We start from the raw sequence: 22,663 nt of genomic DNA, 5'->3' as shown, positions 1-22,663 counted from the left end.
TGGCAGACGTTCCCAACAGACTTTCAAAACACGTTTGGGCCTGCCAAGTCTGTCTGGCCCCCTGCTCTGCCAGTGGATCCAGCTCACCACCAGGTGGTGAGCCAGGTGGTGAGCTGGTGGTTGACAGCTCTGCCCCTCTCCTTATCCGAGTGTCCAACACATGCGATCGGAGGTCTGATGATACGGCAACAAAGTCAATCATCGACCTCCGGCCTAGGGTGTCCTGGTGCCATGTGCACTTATGGACATCACTGTGGTTGAACAAGGTGTTTGTTATGGACAAACTGTGACTAGCACAGAAGTCCAATAACAGAATACCACTCGTGTTCAGACCGGGGAAGCCGTTCTTCCCAATCACTCCTTTCAAGGTCTCACTGTCATTGCCCATGTGAGCGTTGAAGTCCCCAAGGAGAACAATGGAGTCCCCAGTCAGAGCACTATTCAGTACCCCTCCCAGGGCCTCCAAGAAGGCAGGGTATTCCACACTGCCATTGGCCCGTAGGCTGAAACAATAGTGAAACACCTGTCCCCAACCTGAAAGCGCAGGGAGGCTACCCTCTCGTTCACCGAGGTGAACTCCAACATATGACGGCTGAGCTTTGGGGCCACAAGCAAGCCTGCACCAGCCTGCTGCCTATCACCTTGGACAGCACCAGAAAAGTGGAGAGTCTAGCCCCTCTCAAGGGTTTGGGTTCCAGAGCCCAAGCTGTGGATGGAGGTGAGCCCGACTACTGTATATCTAGTCGGTACCTTTCAACCTCCCTCACTAGCTCTGGCTCCTTTCCCCCCAGTGAGGTGACATTCCATGTCTCTAAAGCTAGACTCTTTGTCTAGGAATTGGGTCATCGGGCCCAGTGCTGAGGACTGCCACCCAATCCACACTGCACCCGTCCTCTATGGTTTCCTCGGCGGGTGGTGAGTCCACCGGAGGTTGGGCCCACGTTGTCCTTTCAGGCTGAGCCCGGCCGGGCCCCGTGGGCTTAAACAGTCATGACATCGTTATTGATAAAACCATTAAAAGAACAGTTTGTTTAGTTTTTATATTGTACTACAGTAATCCCTCAGTTATTCACACTTCAAGATTCACGGCTTCACTACATCATGGATATTTAGTAGGTAGACACACATACTAGTGGCTGACAGCATCTTTGTGTGCACTGCGTTCACGAGACTTGCGGAACGCATCGCACTTCCGGGTATTAAAAAAAACACTTTTCTTTAATACAAAAGTGTTTTAAAGTATGGGAAAAGGTAATATAAATATAAGGTGGTTTAATATCAGTGCGGGGAGGGTAATACATGTTTATATTACCGTAAAAAATAAAATAAATAGTTCGTCACTGTATTAAATTTTTGTTTTTCACAGGTGGTCTTGGAATGCATTAATGACTCCACTTCTTCTTTTTCTCTTTCGGACTATTCCTTTCTGGGGTAGCCACAGCCAATCAGTTGCCTCCTGACTCCCACTAGGAAAAAATATCTGAAACTCACTTCCAGCCAATCAGGACTGAAGAAGCCTCTTGGATGAGAGGCAAAAAGTTATCAAGATTTTCATGGTTGTTCAGTTGAGTTGATTCAATCGAGACCTGGATTGAGACTCTTCACTGGCATGTAATGGGTTGAATAAAAAATTCTGTAGACCAGGCGATGTAGTTGCGAGCAATTAAGTAAATAGTAAATCCACAAGAGGAGCATGTCAACAGTAAATCGTACAGCAGAGTCCTACCTCAGTCTTATCACCATATGGGAGTATTTTGAGGTCAGGTCTGAGGCTGCAGACATCAAGAATTCTGTTATATCTGTGACGTAAAACAATACTTTGTGTAAGGGGTTATTTTAAAGACATTATTCTTTAAAACAGTTTATTTAATTGGAAGAAACAACAAAATTGGGATGCACCATTTCAGACAAATATCAATTAAATAAACATGAGACATTTGAAAAAATATTTCTCCGAACACAGAAAACTTTTCATACTTATGATGATGAAAACCACATACATAGTTGGTGCACCCCATGAGGAAAATAAAGTTTCTTGAATTATATGCAGTGATTTCTAGTGTAACAGAATGTTGCTTGGGTCCAGTTCATCTTACATTCCTCCTGTCTTTATTTAATTCAAGCACTGTGCTCATACCTAAGTTGATTCATTGATATGAAGTGACTCATCAAAATACTATACACTGGTATGCAGCCTCATGTCTTTTTTAATAGGCAGCCATATTCCAGTAGTAAATCTGTTATATAATACAATAACTTTTGATGTTGTTTGACAACCATGCCAGTCATAAATTCACTAAGATAAGAGGAACCTTTTTTGATACGTCATTTGTCATGTGACATGGTCAAAGTCAACAGTGAACTGACACTAACCCTTGTTTAAACAGTTAAATATCATATATGTTACTCCGTTTTTAAATACTTCACTGATTGTTCCCATATGCAAATTGACCTGCAGGGTGCGGGAAAACTTAATGTGTCTGAGTTCCTTTATTATTACCTGTCCTGGTCAAAGGGTTTTCCTAGTAGGATGTTTTCTTGGACAGTTCCATGAAATATCCAGGCCTGTTGTGAAACATAAGCGAATGTCCCATTGGCTGTGACGGAGCCTTGCAGAAGATACATCTATAAAATAAATGACAACAGGAATACAGCGTGTTACACACCATCAGTTAGCTATGGTTTAAACAAATTTAAAATAGAATGACACTATAGCACTTTTGCAGATTTCTATATACATTTAAGTTAGACTGGCAATCAATTAGCAACTTCTGCAGCATAAAATACACCAGCTAACAACTAAAGATGAAGTTGAAGATTTAACCTGCATAGCAGAGGTAAGTAAGGATAGTCATTTGAGTAACCTGAGAGAGTAGTGGACAATGAAATTAACTAGAAAATTATCAAACTTACAGGTAATTAGAATGCCACATAGACTGTAAAAAATGGTAAAAGAGTCGAAATAGAGTTAACCTGCTCCAAAATGCTGGATATCAGTGATGTCTTTCCACTCCCCACGTTCCCACAGACACCAAGCAAGTTGCCCTTAAGGAAACAATACACAGAGTAACTTTAAATTTACCACAATCTCATAAAGAAATTTTCCCACAGCATGCTGGAGGCGTACCTTTGGCAGTGTGATGGAGATGTTTCTCAGAGCTGGAAACGTTGAAATCGTCTCTGTCTGGGACATTTCCTCTACTATGTGTGCATCCACCCCATTGGCTAAACTGGGCTGGGAATCCAGCATCCTCTCTGGTTTGGTCCAGGAAAACGTTGCATTTTTCATCACAATGGCTGAGCCACTATCATCATCTTGTCTCAGGTAGGACTCTGGGTTCTGGATTAGCAATAATTTCTAAACACAGACACATATTTTATCTTACACCCATTGTTTTCTACATCTTTAAAACTTCTTGTAACTGCAACTGAAATCCACAACAGTGCTAAATATAATAACTGCTGCATTCAGAGCTCAGAGTGGAGTTTACCCTCAGCCGTTTTATCGATACAGCAGCTTCAGCCAGGGCCTTCACAGACAAGGGCATTAGAGCCAAGCAGAACCGCATAGAGTTGAAGATTGCAATGGTGGTAAAAGCCTGGTAATAACAAAGAACACCACCACAATGCTGATAAGTTCTTAAGTTTCTTTTTTGATGAACATATTAAATGTGAGCAAATTGCCAAATCCATTGTAGTTTGTGCACTCTACTGCTTTGGTACTCACATCAGTCGTGTTGAGATCGAACTTTAACAGTGTGTGTACTATGAAAGTAACAACTGTGGCAAGTATCGGGATGATGCTGGTGATGCTGACATTAATATTCTGGACATAACTCACTATTTCCAGTTTTGTTTTCTCATTTTTCCTTATACCTAAAAAGAAGACAGAAATACATTTTTGGAGAAGGGTACTCTGTGGCATTACTATTTCAGGTAGATCTATAGATCATTGACATACAGTGCATACATGTATTAACTCATGACAATGCAATGAGGAAAGAGGGATACCTGCTAGCTTAAAAGCACATAGCCTATATTTATTCATTTAATCATTTATCTTCTTGATGAATCATGGCCACTTTGAATCTGGGTCATGGATTATGCTACTGAAGGCGAGAAGTACAATACACCCTGGTCGAGTCACCAGTCATAGGGCCACACAGAAACACACAGAACCCGTCCTTCATTAGGGATTTCTTTTCGGGACCTCCCTGAACATCCTAGAGGAGTTGTGGGGGTGGGGCTCATGTCACTACTTCTGACTAGACTTAAGTTTATTCCTACACTGAGCTCCTCTCTGTTCCTCGTCCTGTCTGCTCTCCTGTCTGTTACTCCTCCTCCTCTCTGACCTCTCTCTCTCCTAGTCTCCATTCACACCTTATTAACTCAGCTTCTTCCCCAGAGTTTTCTCACAGGTTTTCTCAGGTTCACCCCTCATCTGTCCATCCTCTGTGAACCTGCTTCTTTACTCCTACCAGTATCACCCCTCATCTGTCCATTTGCTGGGGTCCTGCTTCCTGTCTTCCTCCTTCACTATCATATGTTCATTCGTGCAGCTGTAATAGTGTTTTTGAAATAACCAACTACATGATGAGAAACAACTATAAGACAACCAACCAGGAGTCAGTGAACGCAGTCTGCCAATCACTTCCCCACTTCAGCGCCTGGATCAAAACCCCAAACACTAACCTTAAAGACATTGACCCCAACTGGCTTATCTGCCACTCTGTCTCTCTCTCCCTTTCTCTTTCCCTGTCCCTATCCACATTGTATTTCTTTGGCTGCCCTCCAGAGTCTGGGCCCTGCTTGGAGTTTCTTCCTCAATCAGGGAGCTTATCTCCGCCGCTCTCACTTATGCTTGCTCTGGTGGGTTTTGCTGGGTCAATGTCTGCTGATGTGATAAAGCACTTTATAAATAAAAGCTGATTGATTTCTATCCATGTTTGTGTTGCCACGTATTAATGTCTCCTGTCTTTCCAGAACCTTCTTCACCTCCCTGGACATAATAAAGCTCATTCCATTGCCTGCGCTGCTATGATCACCAAGTTGATCAAAGGATTTTTGAACTCTGCTTTTGAAATAAAATAGTTCTACTGTCATGCTTTTGCGTTCACACTGCCAGTCATGTGACAATCAGACTATAAAAGATCATCAAATGTTTCAATTTACAAAATAATAAATTAAACAAAATACATGAAGTGTGATAGGAATTGCCTGTGAGAATATTTCTAAGCAGTTTTCTGTGTGTCATAAATGCATCACTGGCAGCACATGGTCACCACACCACAAAGCCAAATGTGACTGAAAAATGACTGAAAGACCAATATCAGGGTGAAGGAAGACACCAGCAGCCATTGTGTCCATGTCATTACACTTCATTGCAAGATGTAGGACATCCTCCATCCAAGACCTCCTTCTTTGACAGCAGTACACACCCCCACATTTTGTGGATTGTTTAAACATGTGTCATGACTAGATTCTGAACAGTAAGATAGCTCTTGAAATGTTGTAGATTTGAATATTTGAATGAAGCACATTGCAATGGCATCCTCCCAAAGTGTTTAATTATGGATTATTCCTCCTAGATTTTAATGTAATTTACAACAGGTCAGAAAAAGCACTGTTCAGATTTCTGATGGCAATGTTACAATATAAAACAATTCTGAATGTATACTGCAGGACTGTTTTGCGTGATTAGAACTTTATCTTAACATAAGCATGTGGCTACCTAAATCATACCTGCAATCTTTTCCTCAAAGGAATCTTCCCAGGCGTACATCTTGATAAGTTTGATGCTGCTCAGAATCTCATTCATTGTGCGAACACGGCTGTCAGTTAACACCATAGCTTTCCATCTGAACGTGTTAATGAGCTTGGCTAAATAAAACTGAGAGCAGAAAAAACAATAAAATAATGTTGCAGGAAGGGTTATCAAGACAGACAGACAGACAGACAGACAGACAGACAGACAGACAGACAGACAGACAGACAGACAGACAGACAGACAGACAGACAGACAGACAGACAGACAGACAGACAGACAGACAGACAGACAGACGCACGCACGCACGCACGCACGCACGCACGCACGCACGCACACACACACACACACACACAACAAACCTGCACAGGGATGAAGATGAGGTAGATGAAGACTCCTGTCAGTGCAGTGTAGCCTAAAACAATGCAGGCATAAACAATAGCCACAAAGAACAGGACTGGTGCAGACAGCAGAAAGCTCCCAAACACTACTGCCTCAAATAACTTGTGTCCATCATTGCTCAAAACATTAATCAACTGGAATGGAGAGAGTGAAAGAAATGCAGTTATAGACATTAACAAACTAGAACTTCAGTCAGAATGTGACAATTCCGCTACTATTTTTCATCTGTATGTAATAATAATAATAATAATAATAATAATAATAATAATAATAATAATAATAATAATAATAATAATAATAATAATAATATTATTATTATTAAGAGCAAACTGTGTATAAATAATAACAATAATCCGTCGCGCAATCGCGCATCAACATGCACGGATTCATCTCATAGCGGATTTTTAGTAGGTAGTCACAAGATACTGTAAGCACATTCTATTGGCTGACGGCAGCTGGAAGTGCTCTGCATTCCGTCAGTCTTGAACTTCCGTGAGACACAAAAATGCTTTAAACAGTCTATAAGAGTGTGGGAAAAGGTAATTCAGATAGAAGGTGGTTTCATATCAGTATGGGGAGGATTCATAAACATTTAAATTCTGTAAATAACAAGATAAATAGTTTGTCGATATATCGCAGAACTTGTTATTCGCTTGTGGTCCCTGGCATGTATTAACCGCGAGTAACGAGTGTGCACTGTATACATTTTAGTAACGTTATTAAGTGCTATGTAGATGAAAAATCAAAATATAACATCACATTTGCATCTAAGATACCTTCAGTGATGGATCTTTAAATTAACTTCTGACCAATCAATCAATCAATCAATCAATCAATCAATCTAATTTTGTCCTTAAATCATTATTATTAACATTATCACATGCGCTTTATTACAGTAATAGGGAGAAGCTAAGAAAGAGTTTGGCATCTGGTAAAAGAACAATTTCCTACCTCTAAACTACATTGTGTAAAATGTAAACTATGTGTTTTTCATTGGTAAACATGACCCTGTCCCAATGTTTTAGAAACATGTTGCCTACAAAAAATCTACATTTTGTTTTTCAACCTATAAAGTGCTGTCTGCTAGTTTTATTTACAAATGAAGTTTCATTGATTTCTATGTGACATTCTACACAGTGTCCAAAGGACTCTGTAAAAGAACATGCCTCCGTAATTCAGTCACATGCTATCCAAAGTCTAAATCATAAACCCGTAATGAGTATTTGCAGGGCATTCTACTCACATGACAATAGACTTACATCTGGTGGATCCATTTCTATTGAATGTGCACCAGATCCCACACAGATACACTTCATAATTATCAAGACATTTTTATTCCTGTTTTTAAGAAACATACAACCGCAACTGGTTCCAAGAGGTTGTTCATAAGCTGAATTGTTCATAATTCATAATTTATTACATTTCAATCTATAATCACACTTTAAGTGCAATTACTATTCTAAATACTAAAATGAAATTCTCTAAGACTTACAAAATGCAATAAATTCACAAAAACAACACATAACAAGGTAAAATACAGGCACAGGCCATTTGGAGTTAGTCACGTTGGTTTTAAAAAAATACACTAAAAAATAATAATCAAGTTTACGTCATCGTCATTTCACTCGACACGCACTACTCCTGTCCGTCACAAATATTGTACTCTTAAAGTCACTATGAAACCGAACCCTAGGGGTTCGGTGAGTCGGTCTCAGGGGTTCGGTGGAGACAGAGGTCAAGACAAAACACCTGACACTATGTGTCGGGTGTTTTTGCCGAACATACACAAATCACTGTGCATGTTTGACACATTGTGTGCCATCACTGGCTGCAGGTGATCACCCTACATCGATTAGCCTACCTGTGCTACATGGGATTTTGCGCACTCAGTAGTCGATTTATGCCTGTCATGATGGTACGTCATCTGATTGCTTTCTTAATATTTTAATTCATAGTAACTATGTTGAGCAGAAAAAGAAAGTGGTCGGACGAATATGTGCAACGTGTATTACATGTACTGTATAATGGAATATGATGGGAGTCAGTGTTCTGCATGATTTGCTATGTCAAGTTGAGCAACTCTAGTCTCGCACTGGTAAAAATAAAGGAACACTTCCTTTAAACTGCGTGGAAAACAAAAGAAACGGACTTTGATGTGAAAATGACAAAAGAGTAGCACTTGCCAAGGTGAAGCCACACTTATCTGAACTAGTCTCTCAATAACAACAGCAGAAGTCACACTGATTTGCAGGTCATGTGAGTTCATGCACTGTCTTGGTTTTGTTCTTTGAAAAAAGTGAAATTAATGCACAATTCATTATTTACACCAGTAAAACATATACTAATGTCAAATTTGAAAACATTTTTTTATTTTTGTTACTAAAGAAGGGTTTTGTGAGTGAGCATGTTAAACCGGCAGGGTTTGGCACCTCCAACAAGGTTAAGAACCACTGCTATAAAACCATCAAAGCAAATAATATCATGTTGTTGTACAATAAATAAAAATAAAACATATCCAGTATCTACCGTTAAGGTTCACTGTTGGTTTGTTTTGAATACAAATTCATTTGCTGTAAACTTTTGCTTCCTATAATTAAATCCTTGAGGAGAAAAAGACAAAAAAAACACTTCAGAGGCAGCAAGAGGCAGAGTTGCCATCAGAAATATTATTATCACTGCCACCATCTTCACTAACCTTTGCTTTATAACCATGATAAACAGTGAACTATCCAAGGTATGAAGCATGGCACGCTGAGATGCTAATAGAGACAACAATAAATGAAAACAAGAGGGGGAGGCTAGTGTTGGAGATGTGCAAATGCAGCAGTGCTGCTCTGTGGGAGTGTGGCAGAAAGAGGAACTACAGGAAAATAGTTGAATATGCGATGCTTCTCAAAACGTGTAGGCAAATATTACAATTCTTAAACAAAACAATTCTGATGGACAAAGATTTGATAAGGCAAAGCTCTGGAAGAGAAATGTTGGTCAAATAAGTTTTGACCCTTGTAGGTTTTTTTTACCTCTCCCATCGAAATGCCGGTTTGCACCCGCAGAGAAATCACTTTTTGAAAGGCCACTGAAGAGAACGCACCCTTTAGTCTGACTGCAGTGCGCAGGTTCAATGCCCACAGTAAAGATATGAGGAAGGCCTTGCAAAACTCTGTGGTGAACAAACTGACAGCCACACCAACGCCATACATTAATGTAGAATGCTCTGGGTGATTAGCATACGTCAGGATCTTACGAACGAGAATACCCTGTGAAGACAGTAAAAAAATATATGAAAACATGGAAAACACTGACAGGTTTTGTGTTCTTTTGGCACTGATAAATATAATCCATTATAATACAGTGTGTTCTTTATTTTTAAAATTTATAATAACATTAAGTCATGGTGTAGAAGGACAATTAAATTAAGAATCTTATTGCCCAAAATATTTCAGGAGCAATGCAGCATTTCACTGAACAACTGAGACAACTGAAGTCATCTTTTGAAAGTAAAAAAAAAAGATTAAATAATTGCCTAAACAGCATAATTCAGATCTCTGCAGCCCAATAAGGGATTTTTTAAAACTCAAATAGAATATATACTGTGTGTATATTAATATTAGCTAAATTCTAATGACAATTACCGGGCCTATAAATGCAGCAGTCATGCCGAGGACGCCAATTAATACAGACAAAATCAGCCTGGTTCTTTGAAAACGAATAATTGCTCGAAACAAAGAGGCCTTTTCCCTGCCAACTTTTGTCACTTCTTCCTTCCAGAGTCTGAAGAGCCTGCACAACAGAAAATCAGAGTCAACACTGTCAGCTTTGTTTAATGATTACAAAGGTTAAGGTTCTGTTTAGCTAGGACTTTCATGAAATGCACTACAGACATTCCATATCTGTAGTTGTTTCCAAATATACAGTATATCAAATTTATTGTACTGTTAAATGTTCATTGAGATGTATTGCACCCCTGAATCAGCAGGAAAATAATCAAACCTCTCTCCACTGCTGTCAGCTCTGTCAAAAGGTGACAGGCTGAGGGTGCTCATGTCCATCTTTTTCCTGAATATAGCCCACATCATAGGAGTCATCCAGGCAAAGGTCGTAAAAGACAGGAAACCTGCATTGTCAACTGGATGGGAACTAGACAAGGAAACATAATCCAATATAAACTCTACTATAAATAAAGCAGCCATAATAGCATTTAATTCAACAGTTAAATATATTTTTCTACTGAAGCCTATTGATTAATTGTATTCAAACAGATTAACAATGTCATTAGAAACACTAACTATGGTGAGGAGCAGCGGAAAAGCTTGAGATACTGAAGACTTTGGTGGTATTTTTTGATGTGTGGACGGTTCGCTCGTTTATTGTTGTTTGAATTAGCATGATCTGAACTTGAGACCTCTGGATTGTTTCTCCTTTGGAAAGCATCATCCTTTAGAATCCAATAGAGAGAGAATGACAGATTAACATATGAGAAAACAACAACACATGATGTAACAGAAATAACTGGAGAAGTAAAGATGTCAAGCATTGACAGCAAAACGTGAAAAGGTCAGCGGAATCTGCTTTTTGTTCTTTACTTACACTAAAGTCATCCTGAGTATAAATCTTCTCCAGAGGAACATCAGTCTTCATTTTTGTCCTGCACCAAGCAACAAGTATGCACAGTCAACTTTATTGATGATATTTAATTTTTTAAAAATATTTAGCTCCTCCTCGATGAATTCTTCTAAGCCACCTTATCATGGTGGAGGGGTTTGGGCGCCCCGATGAGCCAGTAGCTCTACTGTAGGCACAATTGCCACAGGTAGACTCCCCCAGTGCAAATTGGTCGTAGTTGAAAGACCTGACTAAGAACAGTTCATGGCACTCATATGATGAGAGAAATAACCCGATTACCTCTCCCAGACGAAAGAACCTGGAGCCAGTTTTCATAGAGTGGCTCATCAAGGAGCCCCTGGTGGTTAGTCCTGTACCAATGAGGCCTGGACAGGGAGAATCCAAAAGACCAATGTGGGTCTATCCTCCAGTGGGTCCACCACAGGAGGAACTGCAAGATTTTGATGCTGTGTGGATCACAGCAGATAAAGATAGAAGCTTTTCTGGACTAACTAAACTGGTGTTTGGGACATAGAATGGGAAAGAATCCAAGATAGGTGATGAGGTTAAGTGATAGCAGGTAGATATATTTGAGTTCAACTCAATGCATGGCATAGGTTCTGGAACCAAGCTCCTTGAGAGGGGCTGGACTCTATTTCAGGTTGGAGTTGCCCATAATGACAAGCATTAAGCAGGTATCCCCACCAGCCCGGATTCTCCCTAGAGAATGAGAGCTTTACCTTCCAAAACCTGGCTGTCATTTGTGCTTAACAGCAGACTATCCGGCCTTCTCTGTATCCCCGAATGGGATCTTGTAGGGGTCCCCACTTAGGGCCTGTGTTGTTCAAATTGGAGACTTCAATGCTCATGGGTTGTGACTGGGAGGAGTGGTCTGTCTAATATGAATCCAAGCGAAGCTATCTCATTGGAATTATGTGCCAGTCACAGCTTGTCCATAACAAACAAAATGATCAGACATGAGAGTGTCCACAAGATTACTTGTTACCAGGACACCCTAGGATCTAGGTTGAGGGTCAACTTTATAGTTGTGTCATTATCCTTGTGTTCCAAGTGTTCTGAACCATGTGTTCTGGACCCCCGAATGAAGATGCTGAGCTGTCAAGTTATAATCAACTGCTTATGAGTTGGTTTCAATGGCTGGGTGGGTATGCCCACACGTACAGTGCAGGTGTGTTGGAAAAATGTGTCCAATTCCCTGAGAGAGATTTTCAACTTGCTCCTCTGGCAGTTCTTTGAATGCATACTGAGAGGTTTGGGAAATTGAGTCCAAATGGACCGTGTTCCATTGTTCCATTATTCGGGTGGCTGCTGTGAGCTCTGGCCATTGGATTGTTGGTGTCTGTCAAGGTGCCAATGCCAGAACCTTGTGGTGGATGCCAAGGGTATTGAGAAACTAAGGTCAAGTCCCATCAGCAGGTTATCCTGTGAGACTTAAGAAGCAGATGGAATGTATCAGCTGGCAAGGTGGAGTGAAGCTTCGGTGGTTACATCCTCAAAAACTCAGGTGTGGCAAGAGAACAGTGAGCTCATAGCGCACAACTTTCAGATGACCTCGAAATGCCTCTGGCCAACAGTCAGATTACTTCAAGATGGCACAGGAGTACTTGGCTGATATTGTGTACAGTGCAGATAGAATGCTGCTGACCTCAACTTGGGAGATATTTTACATTGTCGAACCAAATGTTGGGCACTTAGAAAACAACTTGTCCATCAAACGGGCTGGCTCATTGAGGTTGTGAAAGAGCTTGTCTCTACTGGGCCCCAGGAATGGACCTACCTGCTCCACCATTAGTAGAAGAGTCAAGTGAGATGGTTTGTTAATCTGGATAGGATGCCCCCGGATAGTATATTAACTTGTCATTAGTTGGTCACATACATCCGGCACAGTGACAGACATACATCCCAGGCCTGTTTTTTGAATATGATTCTCTTAGTACTGTTCAAACTTCACAGATTTACTAAGTTCAACAATTTCATTAGGCTCATCAGTCTCAATAGCATCATCAACCTCCAACAGCAACAGTGTCTATACTCTATTAATCTTTGCTCAGGGCAGATACTCTTTGATCACGACCTCTCTGAAGACTCTTAAAGTGCAAAAGACTGTCTGAAAGACTAATCAGCACATTCTATGATCATTTATTTGCTGCCGAATTCAAACAGTGTATGTAAATGTATTAAGATAATAATAATTATAAATATAGCAGTAGTTGTAAATAACATTTCTATAGATGAGTCCATGTGACTTTTGCTGGACAGTATGAAATCTACAGAGTTGATATGCCTGTGTCTGGCATCATGTATTATAACTGTGTTAGCTCCAGGCAAAAGTATTGGCATAATTGTTTTCCTCAAAAACAGATCATAGACAGCAAAATCAACACAAAACTAGCTTTGTCCCACATCTTACAATGAAGAAGGCCTCCTGAGGGGAGAGATAATATTTATCCTAGCAACAGAGATGGCTTGAAGCACTGAGCACTAACATTGAATAGTGTACGACTTTTCCTTTTTGAATGTGCAGTTTTATTAGTCAGTTATCTATACACAATACTCAGAGCAAAAAATGTTGGTTATACTACATTTGAAACCATAAATATACAGTATACCTATCCGTAAAGGCGTAACAATATGTTGCTTCAGTTCAATTATTCAATTATATTTAATTACCAATAACACATAAAACAGCAGAAACTAAATCTAAATAAAGTGGCACGAATGAAGCCTGAATTGATCTAGGCAAACTAAATTCACACAAAGCTTCAAATAAAGTAAAAAAATCAAGCTAATTTTGACTGAATTAACCAAACAGGAAAGACACACTATAGATATAGCTATACCGTTGTACAGAGTATGAGAAATTTTCCCCACAGCGTTAGTAATGAATGAAAGACACGGTGAACCAGCGTTTTAATCTGCTTTACACAAGTCATATTTATGAAGATCAAAGGTTGGTTTGTTCAGGGGTAAGTTTGCGTCCTGCCACAATGGAGGACAAAATGCTCCCTAACACAAATGTATTGATGACATAAAAACGAATGAAAGTGTTGTGTGCTATTCTGAATGCATGATGATTATTTCTTATTTTTGTACAATGAATGAGTGTGCACTTTTAACAGTAGAGTGCAAACCCAGTAGTTTATGATTTATTAGGTTATAGTATTTTTGTGGTATTTATATAAAATTACTGTTACATTTATGAGTCCAGAGTACCTACATTGAATAAATTAATATATATTATTCTTGAATAATTATTCTTCTTGTACACTTTATTTCTAAATTTTGGCCCACTTATTTGTGAAAATTGATTTTTGCAATGCAGAAGCACAGTCGCAAAGAATGTATATTTTGAACAAAAATGTGAAATTTCCTCACAAACACTCACAATAGTCAGACATTCTGTCAGCATAACTGTAAAGAAGATTTTGTTTGCCATTCATGCTTGTGTGTTTACAAGGAATATGTCTTAGAAAAGTAAAAACACATGCTGTTGTCATCAGATTCTGTTTCCATTCAATCTGCATGCACTCAAAGCTTTCAATGAAGAGTTTGCAACAGTTGGACATTCGAAATTTCAGAATAATTGAACGCAGAGCGATAGTCCGTTTTTTTCCACCCAGTATCAGTAATCTAGCAATCTGCGCCTCTAACCACTACTGAAGAATAGAATAGAATAGAATAGAATAGAATAGAATAGAATAGAATAGAATAGAATAGAATAGAATAGAATAGTTTACTACTCACGTCCTTGAAGACTCTTGCACTAACATGCCAGTGTCAGCTGCGCTTCTTAAAATGCGAACCACACATCCTCGGTAGTGGTTAAACAATAACTGTTGGCAATCTGGAGCTTTTGCACAGTCGCCTGAGAATCGCCTTGTTTACTCACACACACACACACACACACACACAAACACACACACACACACACACACACACACACACACACACACACACACACACACACGTTTTTTCATAAAATGTACTGCTCTATTCTTTGTCAGAAAAAATAAATGGCAAAAGTTTTAGTTGCAAACCAATGTCGAATGATTGATTGATTGATTTGGTTAAGTATGTGTAACTACAACTATAACTAAAATAAACTGTTAAAAATTTGGATGCACCGATTCCAGAGCAGCCACAGCAGCTCACATCGGAGTCACAGATCTGACAGTTTGTTGTTAACCAACCCTCCCTGTTTTTCCTGGCCTCAGGTGTTCCACTACCGACAAATGCACACATCACATTTAGAACAGTTACGCAAACACTTACACGTGTTAATTTTGGCTGAACACCGAGAACTACAAACAGCAGTTAAGCAAAATATGTGCGTGCATGCAAAAGCTGCATGCACGCACCCAGAGCGGCCATTTCAAAGTTAATCAACGATCTCCAAATCAATGCTGCTTTTACTGATAATCATTTCCATCACTGGGGACCATCCACAAAGACAGAGATAACCTGATGCCCACGCCATTTTTACAGGGTTAGAAACCTGATACGTATCTCTCAACAAGTAGACTCAAAGTGAATCAGTCAAAATCAAACAGGCTTTCCAATGACTAGGCGATAGGGTTGAACTGGGTACTCGTTTCAGACGAGTATCCAATACGGATAAAGCATTTTTGACTAGTACTAGTACGACATGAGTAAAACTCGTCAAAACTTGTGCTTGTAAAATCCGCGTAACTGACTGTCTTCACGCTCTGTGATTGGCCAGTCAAACACAGTGCCCGCCCCTCCCTACAGAGACTGTAGTCAGAGTGTCGCTGCCCCACTCTCGCACACAAACACAGAAAAAGTCAACTATTGCTGCCTGGATTTTTGCCGATAAAGTTGGTGGTGGTTCGATGCAGGACAGCTGGAGGTCTGGAGTGGCATGAGGGCCATCACCGGCTATGGAGAGGGCCGCGGTACAGTGGAGGGGAACGTGGAGAGAGCTGACGAACTTAACAGCTTTTTTAATCGGTTCAGCTCCCCCATCACTCCATGCGCCTGTCCCCTGAGTTCCCCCGGCCCATCTGATCCGACTCCACCTACCTCCTTCTCCCCCTCTCCGTCCGGCTTATCTGCCTCCCCCTCTCCCTCTCCGTCCACCTCGCCCACTTACTTCAGCCCAAACCCAGATCCTTCCCCCACCCCAACTGCCGGACCCCCCGGCCGGAGGGATCAACGTGCCGCGCCCCCACTTACGGCCATCACCGTGGAACAGGTGACGTCTGCGTTGCGGAGGCTTCGCCCAAGGAAGGCGGCCGGACCAGACCAGGTCCCCCCTAGACTCCTCAAGGCCTGTGCTGCCGAACTGGGCGGACCCCTACACCAGGTCTTCGACCTCAGTCTCCGGCTGGGGAGGGTCCCGTCCTTGTGGAAGACATCCTGCATCGTCCCTGTACCCAAGCGGAGACGCCCCACTGAGCTCAACGACTATCGACCAGTCGCTCTCACGTCGCACGTGATGAAGACCCTAGAGCGACTGGTCCTGGAGCTCATGCGTCCCCTGGTGCAGGGTGCGATGGACCCACTCCAGTTCGCCTACCGGCCACAAGTTGGGGCTGATGATGCAGTCCTGTATCTCCTCCACCGGGCCCTCTCCTACCTGGATGTCGGGAGTTGTGCAGTGAGGGTGCTCTTTTTCGACTTCTCGAGCGCCTTCAACACCATCCAGCCCCGGCTCCTGCGGGAGAAACTGTCATCCATGGGTGTGGATCCCTACCTCGTGAGCTGGATCACGGACTATCTAACAGACAGACCCCAGTACGTCCGTATGGGGAACTGTCTGTCATCAGTGGTGACCAGCAGCACCGGGGCCCCGCAGGGAACGGTACTCTCCCCCCTTCTCTTCACCCTCTACACAACAGACTTCCAACACAACTCGGGTACGTGCCACATGCAGAAGTTCTCTGATGACACTGCAATTGTGGCATGTATCAGGGAGGGTGATGAGAGGGAGTACAGGAGAGTGGTGACGGACTTTGTGGGGTGGTGTCAGCGGAACGAGCTTCAGCTGAACATCTCCAAAACCAAGGAGATGGTGCTGGATTTCCGGCGGGCACCACCCTCCCCACAGCCAGTAGTCATCGGGGGTAAGGAGGTGGACGTTGTAGGGACTTATAAGTACCTGGGGCTGCAGCTGGACAGTAGACTGGACTGGTCGCACAACCTGGACTGTGTATACAAGAAGGGTCAGAGTAGGTTGTACTTCTTGAGGAGGCTGGCCTCCTTCAACGTCAGCTCTAATCTGCTCAGACTGTTTTACCAGTCCATTGTGTCCAGTGTGCTGTTTCACGCCATTGTGTGTTGGGGTGGTGGTGCCAGGAAACGGGACACAGAGAGAATCCACAGGCTCATCCGGAGGGCTAGCTCTGTGATCGGTCAGGATCTGGACTCGATACAGACTGTCCTAGAGAGGAGGACTATGTCCAGGTTTAGGTCGATCCTGGGTAACACCACCCACCCCCTGCACACCACCATCACCCAGCAGAGGAGCTCCTTCAGTGGCAGACTGCTGTCACCAAGCTCCTCCACTGAGAGACTCAGGACCTCCTTTGTGCCTCGTGCCATCAGGGGGCACAACCACTCTCTCAGGAGGAGGGGGTCTGAAGCCGCAGGGTCATCAAGGTCGGGTGAGAAGGGATAGACGTGGGGGGCCTGGGACGCACTGTGGATGCGCTGTGGGACACTTTGTGGGGGTCCTTAATCAGTTAACAGCTCGGCTCATTCACGTGTTACTCATCACACTTCATCGACTCCCAAAGCTCTTTCTTCTCTTCTTCTCCCATGTGCCTATGCTTCCTTCCTTTTATTTTAGGCTATTCTTTTTCCTGTTGTTATAATTATGTAACAGCATGTATATAATGTTACTTATACTTTCTGTCATGTGTGTATTTATTGTATTTATTGTATCTCTTGCGAGCAGATGTCACCTGAATCTCCCTTGGGATCATTAAAGTATATATCTATCTATCTATCTATCTATCTATCTAGTGTCACAATATTGACGCGAACAAGTTGTTAATGATTAAAACACAACCTCTAAAAGACAATTTCGTTAAAAAAATCCACTTCCAATTGTTCAGCCTCATTTTTACTTTTTCTACTCAGTTGGATATCCCCCTCCTGTCTCATTTTTATATCTCTCTACCTTTGCTGAATGAATTTTATTCTCAGGGGTGTAGAGGTTAAATCAAGGCTTTAATCCAGTGAGGTATTCCACGGTACTGACATAAATGACGTGTTGATATTCTTCCTGGTCATCAAAAGTCCAACACACCACTTTATTCTTAATTTCTCTATTTCATTTCCATTAAGTTTATCAGTTAACTCAATCAATAGTTAACATCAAACAGAAAAACATTCAGAGTTCAACGTTTAGCAGTCAAAAACCTGTTAATGCTTCAGGCTGAGATCTAACCCAAAAGAATTGCTTCTTACTTATATTTGAGCACCAAGCATCCCCAGGAGACCCAATACACAATTTAGTTTCTACAAGGGCACACTTTGTAAATAATATAAAATACTAGATGAAAAAAAAAGCAGGTTTTGACAGAGTTTTCTTACAGTAAGTCTATAGTCTACATTGTTGGCCCCAACTTTCAACCTGACCTGAATTGTCAACGGTTTCGATGTTCGTGAACGTCCCCATGTAGATGAATACAGTACATTGTGCATTCTCTTCCTGCTCAGAAGTTCACAGAGATGCAGATAAAAGAAAGGCCAAACATGACACATCAACAAGAAAAGAAAAAAAGGCCACATGAAGTCCTGCATTGGAGTAATTTGTTTACTTATATTTGAGTTCTTTTTGACATGATGTGAAATCTTAATCCATGGGGTGTTAAAAGTACCTTTTACAGACCTTTCATATGAGATTAAATCTTCTGTCCATGTTCTTTTCCAGGCTAATGGGGCCTAAAATTAACCTAAAAAAGAATAAAGCTGTTGATTGCTTATTTTTTTCATGATTAAAAAATAAGATCCCTCCCTCTGTTTTTTTAACAAATCATACCCTGGTGATATCTTTGATGAGTACTTGAGTCCTTCAATCAAAGACAGAGTATATTTAAAATTAAATAGACCAAATTAAAAAAATTACTCAGATCTATAGTCAAGCAATATAAGAACTTACATTTAACAGAAGATCCTAAAACAGAAAACAGATTTGAAATATAAACAGCATTAAATATTAATAGCTGACACTGGGAAGTGTCATCTCACCTCTGGAGCACTGCCGAGGCACCCTTGAGCATGCACCGGGGCCCCTTCACAATCTGCTCATTTGGGGGCTCCACAAAGGGGCTGCCTGCTACTCTATCTCCCATTGCATGCTTACAGGCCCCCTTGTGTGTGGTTGTGTGTATTACGGGGGCCTGTACACACTAATATATATACTGTATATGCATGTGAGAGATTGACTAACATACGAGAGTGTACAATCTTAATTTCCGTGTGGGGATCGTAATCGGTATAAGTAAATAGGATAGAACCAGATTCAGAGTTTTTTGTGTCTAATTTTTTCATACTGTATTATTTTGCTGTGTCTACTTCAAACCTAGTTATATAGATAAACTATATAACCATTAATATATACTGCATGTGAGAAAAAAATGAATTCAAGGGAGCCATTGTGATGTCTTTAATGTCTTCATTCATCAAACATGAAATTTAGCCACAAGAGGACACAAGCCAGTGTCTTATCGTGCCGGTCCCAAGCCCGGATAAATACAGAGGGTTGCGTCAGGAAGGGCATCCGGTGTAAAACTTTTGCCAAATCAAAGATGCGAATCAAACCTATGACTTCCATACCGGATCGGTTGAGGCCTGGATTAACAACGACCGCCATCGGCGCTGTTGACCTACGGGGTGCCGGTGGAAATTACACAACTGTTGGTCGAAAAAGGACAGGAGAAATGTGTGTTCGCAGGAAGACAGAGAAGGGGAACGCCAAGAGTATAGGACTGAGAGTAGGGACGTTGAATGTTGGAACTATGACAGGAAAAGGTAGAGAGTTGGTTGACATTATGCAGAGGAGGAAGGTAGACATACTGTGTGTCCAGGAGACCAGGTGGAAAGGTAGTAAGGTTAGAAGTTTATGAGCAGGCTTCAAGTTGTTCTATCATGGTGTAGATAGGAAGAGAAATGAAGTAAGAGTTATCTTGAAGGAGGAGTTTGTTAGGAATGTCCTGGAGGTAAAAAGAGTGTCAGATAGAGTGATGAGTCTGAAGCTAGAAATCGAAGGCGTGATGTTCAACGTTGTTAGAGGGTATGCTCCACAGGTAGGACTTTGATGAGGCAATGCAGAGCATACGAGAAGTGAGAGAGTTGTCATTGGAGCAGACTTCAATGGACATGTTGGTGCAGGAAACAGAGGTGATGAGGAGGTGATGGACAGGTTTGCTATCCAGGAGAGGAACGCAGAAGGACAGATGGTAATTGACTTTGCAAAAAGGGTGGAAATGGCTATAGTAAATAGTTTCTTCCAGAAAAGGCAGGAACATAGGGTGACCTATAAGAGTGGAGGTAGGAGCACACAGGTAGACTACATCTTGTGTAGATGGTGTATTCGGAAGGAGATCAGTTACTGCAAAGTGGTGGTAGGCGAGAGTGTAGCCAAATAGCAAAGAATGGTGGTGTAGGATGACTCTGGTGGTGAGGAAGATCAAGAGGGAAAAGGCAGAGCAGAAGACGAAATGGTGGACGCTGAAAAAGGAAGAGTTTTGCATGACTTTTAGGAAGGAGTTAAGACAGGCTCTGGGTGGTCAGGAGGTGCTTCCAGATGACTGGACAACTACAACAAATGTGATCAGGGAGACAGGTAGGAGAGTACTTGGTGTGTCATCTGGAAGAAAAGTAGAAAAGGAGACTTGGTGGTGGAATGAGGAGGTACAGGAGTGTATACAGAGAACAAGGTTAGCTAAGAAGAAGTGGGACACTGAGAGGACTGAGGAGAGTAGACAGGAATACAGGGAGATGCAGCGTAAGGTGAAGGTAGAGGTAACAAAGGCCATACAAGAAGCTTATGATGACTTGTATGCTAGGTTGGACAGTAAGGAGGGAAAAACTGATCTATACAGGTTGGCAAGACAGAGAAACAGAGATGGGAAGGACGTTTAGCGGGTTAGGGTGATTAAGTAGAGGGACAGAAGTCTATTGGCAGGTGCCAGTAGTGTGATGGGAAGATGGAAAGAGTACTTTGAAGAGTTGATGAACGTGGGAAATGAGAGAGAACAAAGACTAGAAGAGGTGACTGTTGTGGAACAAGATGTAAAAAAGATTAGCCAGGAGGAAGGGAGGAGGTAATTGAAGAGGCTGAAGAATGTAAAGGCAGTCGGTCCTGATGATATACCTGTAGAGGTTTGGACGTGTCAAGGAGAGGTGGCAGTAGCGTTTCTGACTGGGTTTTCAGCAGGATCTTAGATAGTGAGAAGATTCCTGAGGAATGGAGGAGAAGTGTGCTGGTGCCCATTTTTAAGAACAAGGGAGACGTGCAGAGTTGTGGCAACTACAGAGGAATAAAGCTGATGAGCCATACAATGAAGTTATGGGAAAGAGTACCACAGATGCAGTATTTGCTTTTGAGGATGTTGATGAGAGTTACAGGGAAGGCCAGAGGGAGCTGAATAGTGTTTTTGTAGATCTAGAGAAAGCTTATGACAGGGTTCCCAGAGAGGAACTGTGGTATTGTATGAGGAATTCTGGAGTGGCAGAGAAGTATGTGAGGGCGGTGCAGGACATGTATGAGGACTGTAAGACAGTGGTGATGTGTGCTGTAGGTGTGACAGAGCAGTTCAAGGCGGAGGTGGGACTGAAGTCAGAGAGGCCAGACTGAGATGGTTTGGACATGTCCAGAGGAAATATAGTGAACATATTGGTAGAAGGATGCTGAGTTTTGAATTGCCAGGCAGGAGGCCTAGAGGAAGACCAAAGAGAAGATTTATGGATATAGTGAAAGAGGTGTGGTGGAAAGTTTTTAATACAATAAAATAATACAGTAAAATGATGTAATAAAATAATATCATTTCATTGTATTATTTTATTATAATACAATGAAAATAATAATATAATTGCATTGTACTTCATTATTTTATTATATTATTTTATTGTATTATTTTATTATATTAAAAACTTTCCACCACAGAGGACATGAAGGTAGTTGGTGTGAGAGAAGATGAAGAAGAAGACAGGGTTAGATGGAGGCAACTGTGTTAGAATAATGTATATAAGATATCTCATATTTACTTTTATTTTCCTTTATTCTTTGTATTACACCCCATGACCATACAATTTTTTATAGCTGTGTGTAAGTGCCTTGCTATGTATTGAGTTCTTCTTTTTAGGGAGACAACAGCAGCAATGGGATCACTAGAGTAATAGCAGAAGGTCGTTTGAGCAGGATGTGACCTCTGAATTGCTAATAAGGAATGTCCCTGGTTGTTGTCTTTAAAGGAGAGGATGCCATAAACAGAATGACTTTATTACTCTTTTATGGCATCATGCCACAGGTGTTGTTTTACTGTTGTTTCTCTGCCCCCATCCCTTAGAAAAATAATGTAAACAGGGAACGCCCAAAGTGAATAAAGGAGAGAGTTCGGCAGAGACATTTTGAGAACGGGTTGAAGATCCGTAACTGAGCACATCTCTGTCCGTTCTCCTCGCGAGTAAAAAATATAAACTGTTGTCTTCTCCTTTTTGTGAGTGTGTTTTAAATGTTCTAGGTTGGTTGAACCTGACAAACTGATTTGCTGTGGCGACTCCTGAAGGGAAAAGAAGGAAAGAAAGAAAAGAAGAAGTATCAGTTACTTTTCTGAACCCATATTGTCTGCTCTACTGCTGAACCACTGCCGCCCCCAAAAAAGCAAAAACAAACAATAAATAGTG

At 41.5% G+C, this 22,663-nt stretch overlaps 1 protein-coding gene across 1 annotated transcript in view; it reads right to left on the bottom strand.

Moving 5' to 3' along the window:
* abcc12 (ATP-binding cassette, sub-family C (CFTR/MRP), member 12) overlaps positions 1–14,601 on the bottom strand; it is a 36,649-nt gene extending 22,048 nt beyond the window's left edge. The window contains exons 1-14 of the mRNA XM_068314322.1: positions 14,534–14,601; positions 10,754–10,811; positions 10,453–10,601; positions 10,157–10,303; positions 9,799–9,946; positions 9,187–9,423; positions 6,127–6,300; positions 5,743–5,890; positions 3,728–3,876; positions 3,492–3,599; positions 3,128–3,358; positions 2,974–3,045; positions 2,501–2,625; positions 1,727–1,799 (exon numbers count right to left, since the gene is read on the bottom strand). Coding sequence (XP_068170423.1) covers positions 1,727–1,799; positions 2,501–2,625; positions 2,974–3,045; positions 3,128–3,358; positions 3,492–3,599; positions 3,728–3,876; positions 5,743–5,890; positions 6,127–6,300; positions 9,187–9,423; positions 9,799–9,946; positions 10,157–10,303; positions 10,453–10,601; positions 10,754–10,811; positions 14,534–14,559 — 1,845 coding nt within the window. The 5' untranslated portion in view covers positions 14,560–14,601. The remainder of the gene's footprint in view (positions 1–1,726; positions 1,800–2,500; positions 2,626–2,973; positions 3,046–3,127; positions 3,359–3,491; positions 3,600–3,727; positions 3,877–5,742; positions 5,891–6,126; positions 6,301–9,186; positions 9,424–9,798; positions 9,947–10,156; positions 10,304–10,452; positions 10,602–10,753; positions 10,812–14,533) is intronic.
* Positions 14,602–22,663: the final 8,062 nt, after the last annotated feature.

Source organism: Antennarius striatus, chromosome 1, assembly GCF_040054535.1.
Source record: "Antennarius striatus isolate MH-2024 chromosome 1, ASM4005453v1, whole genome shotgun sequence".
Classification (NCBI taxonomy): Eukaryota; Metazoa; Chordata; class Actinopteri; order Lophiiformes; family Antennariidae; genus Antennarius; species Antennarius striatus.
This window is presented reverse-complemented; position numbering and strand designations above follow the sequence as displayed.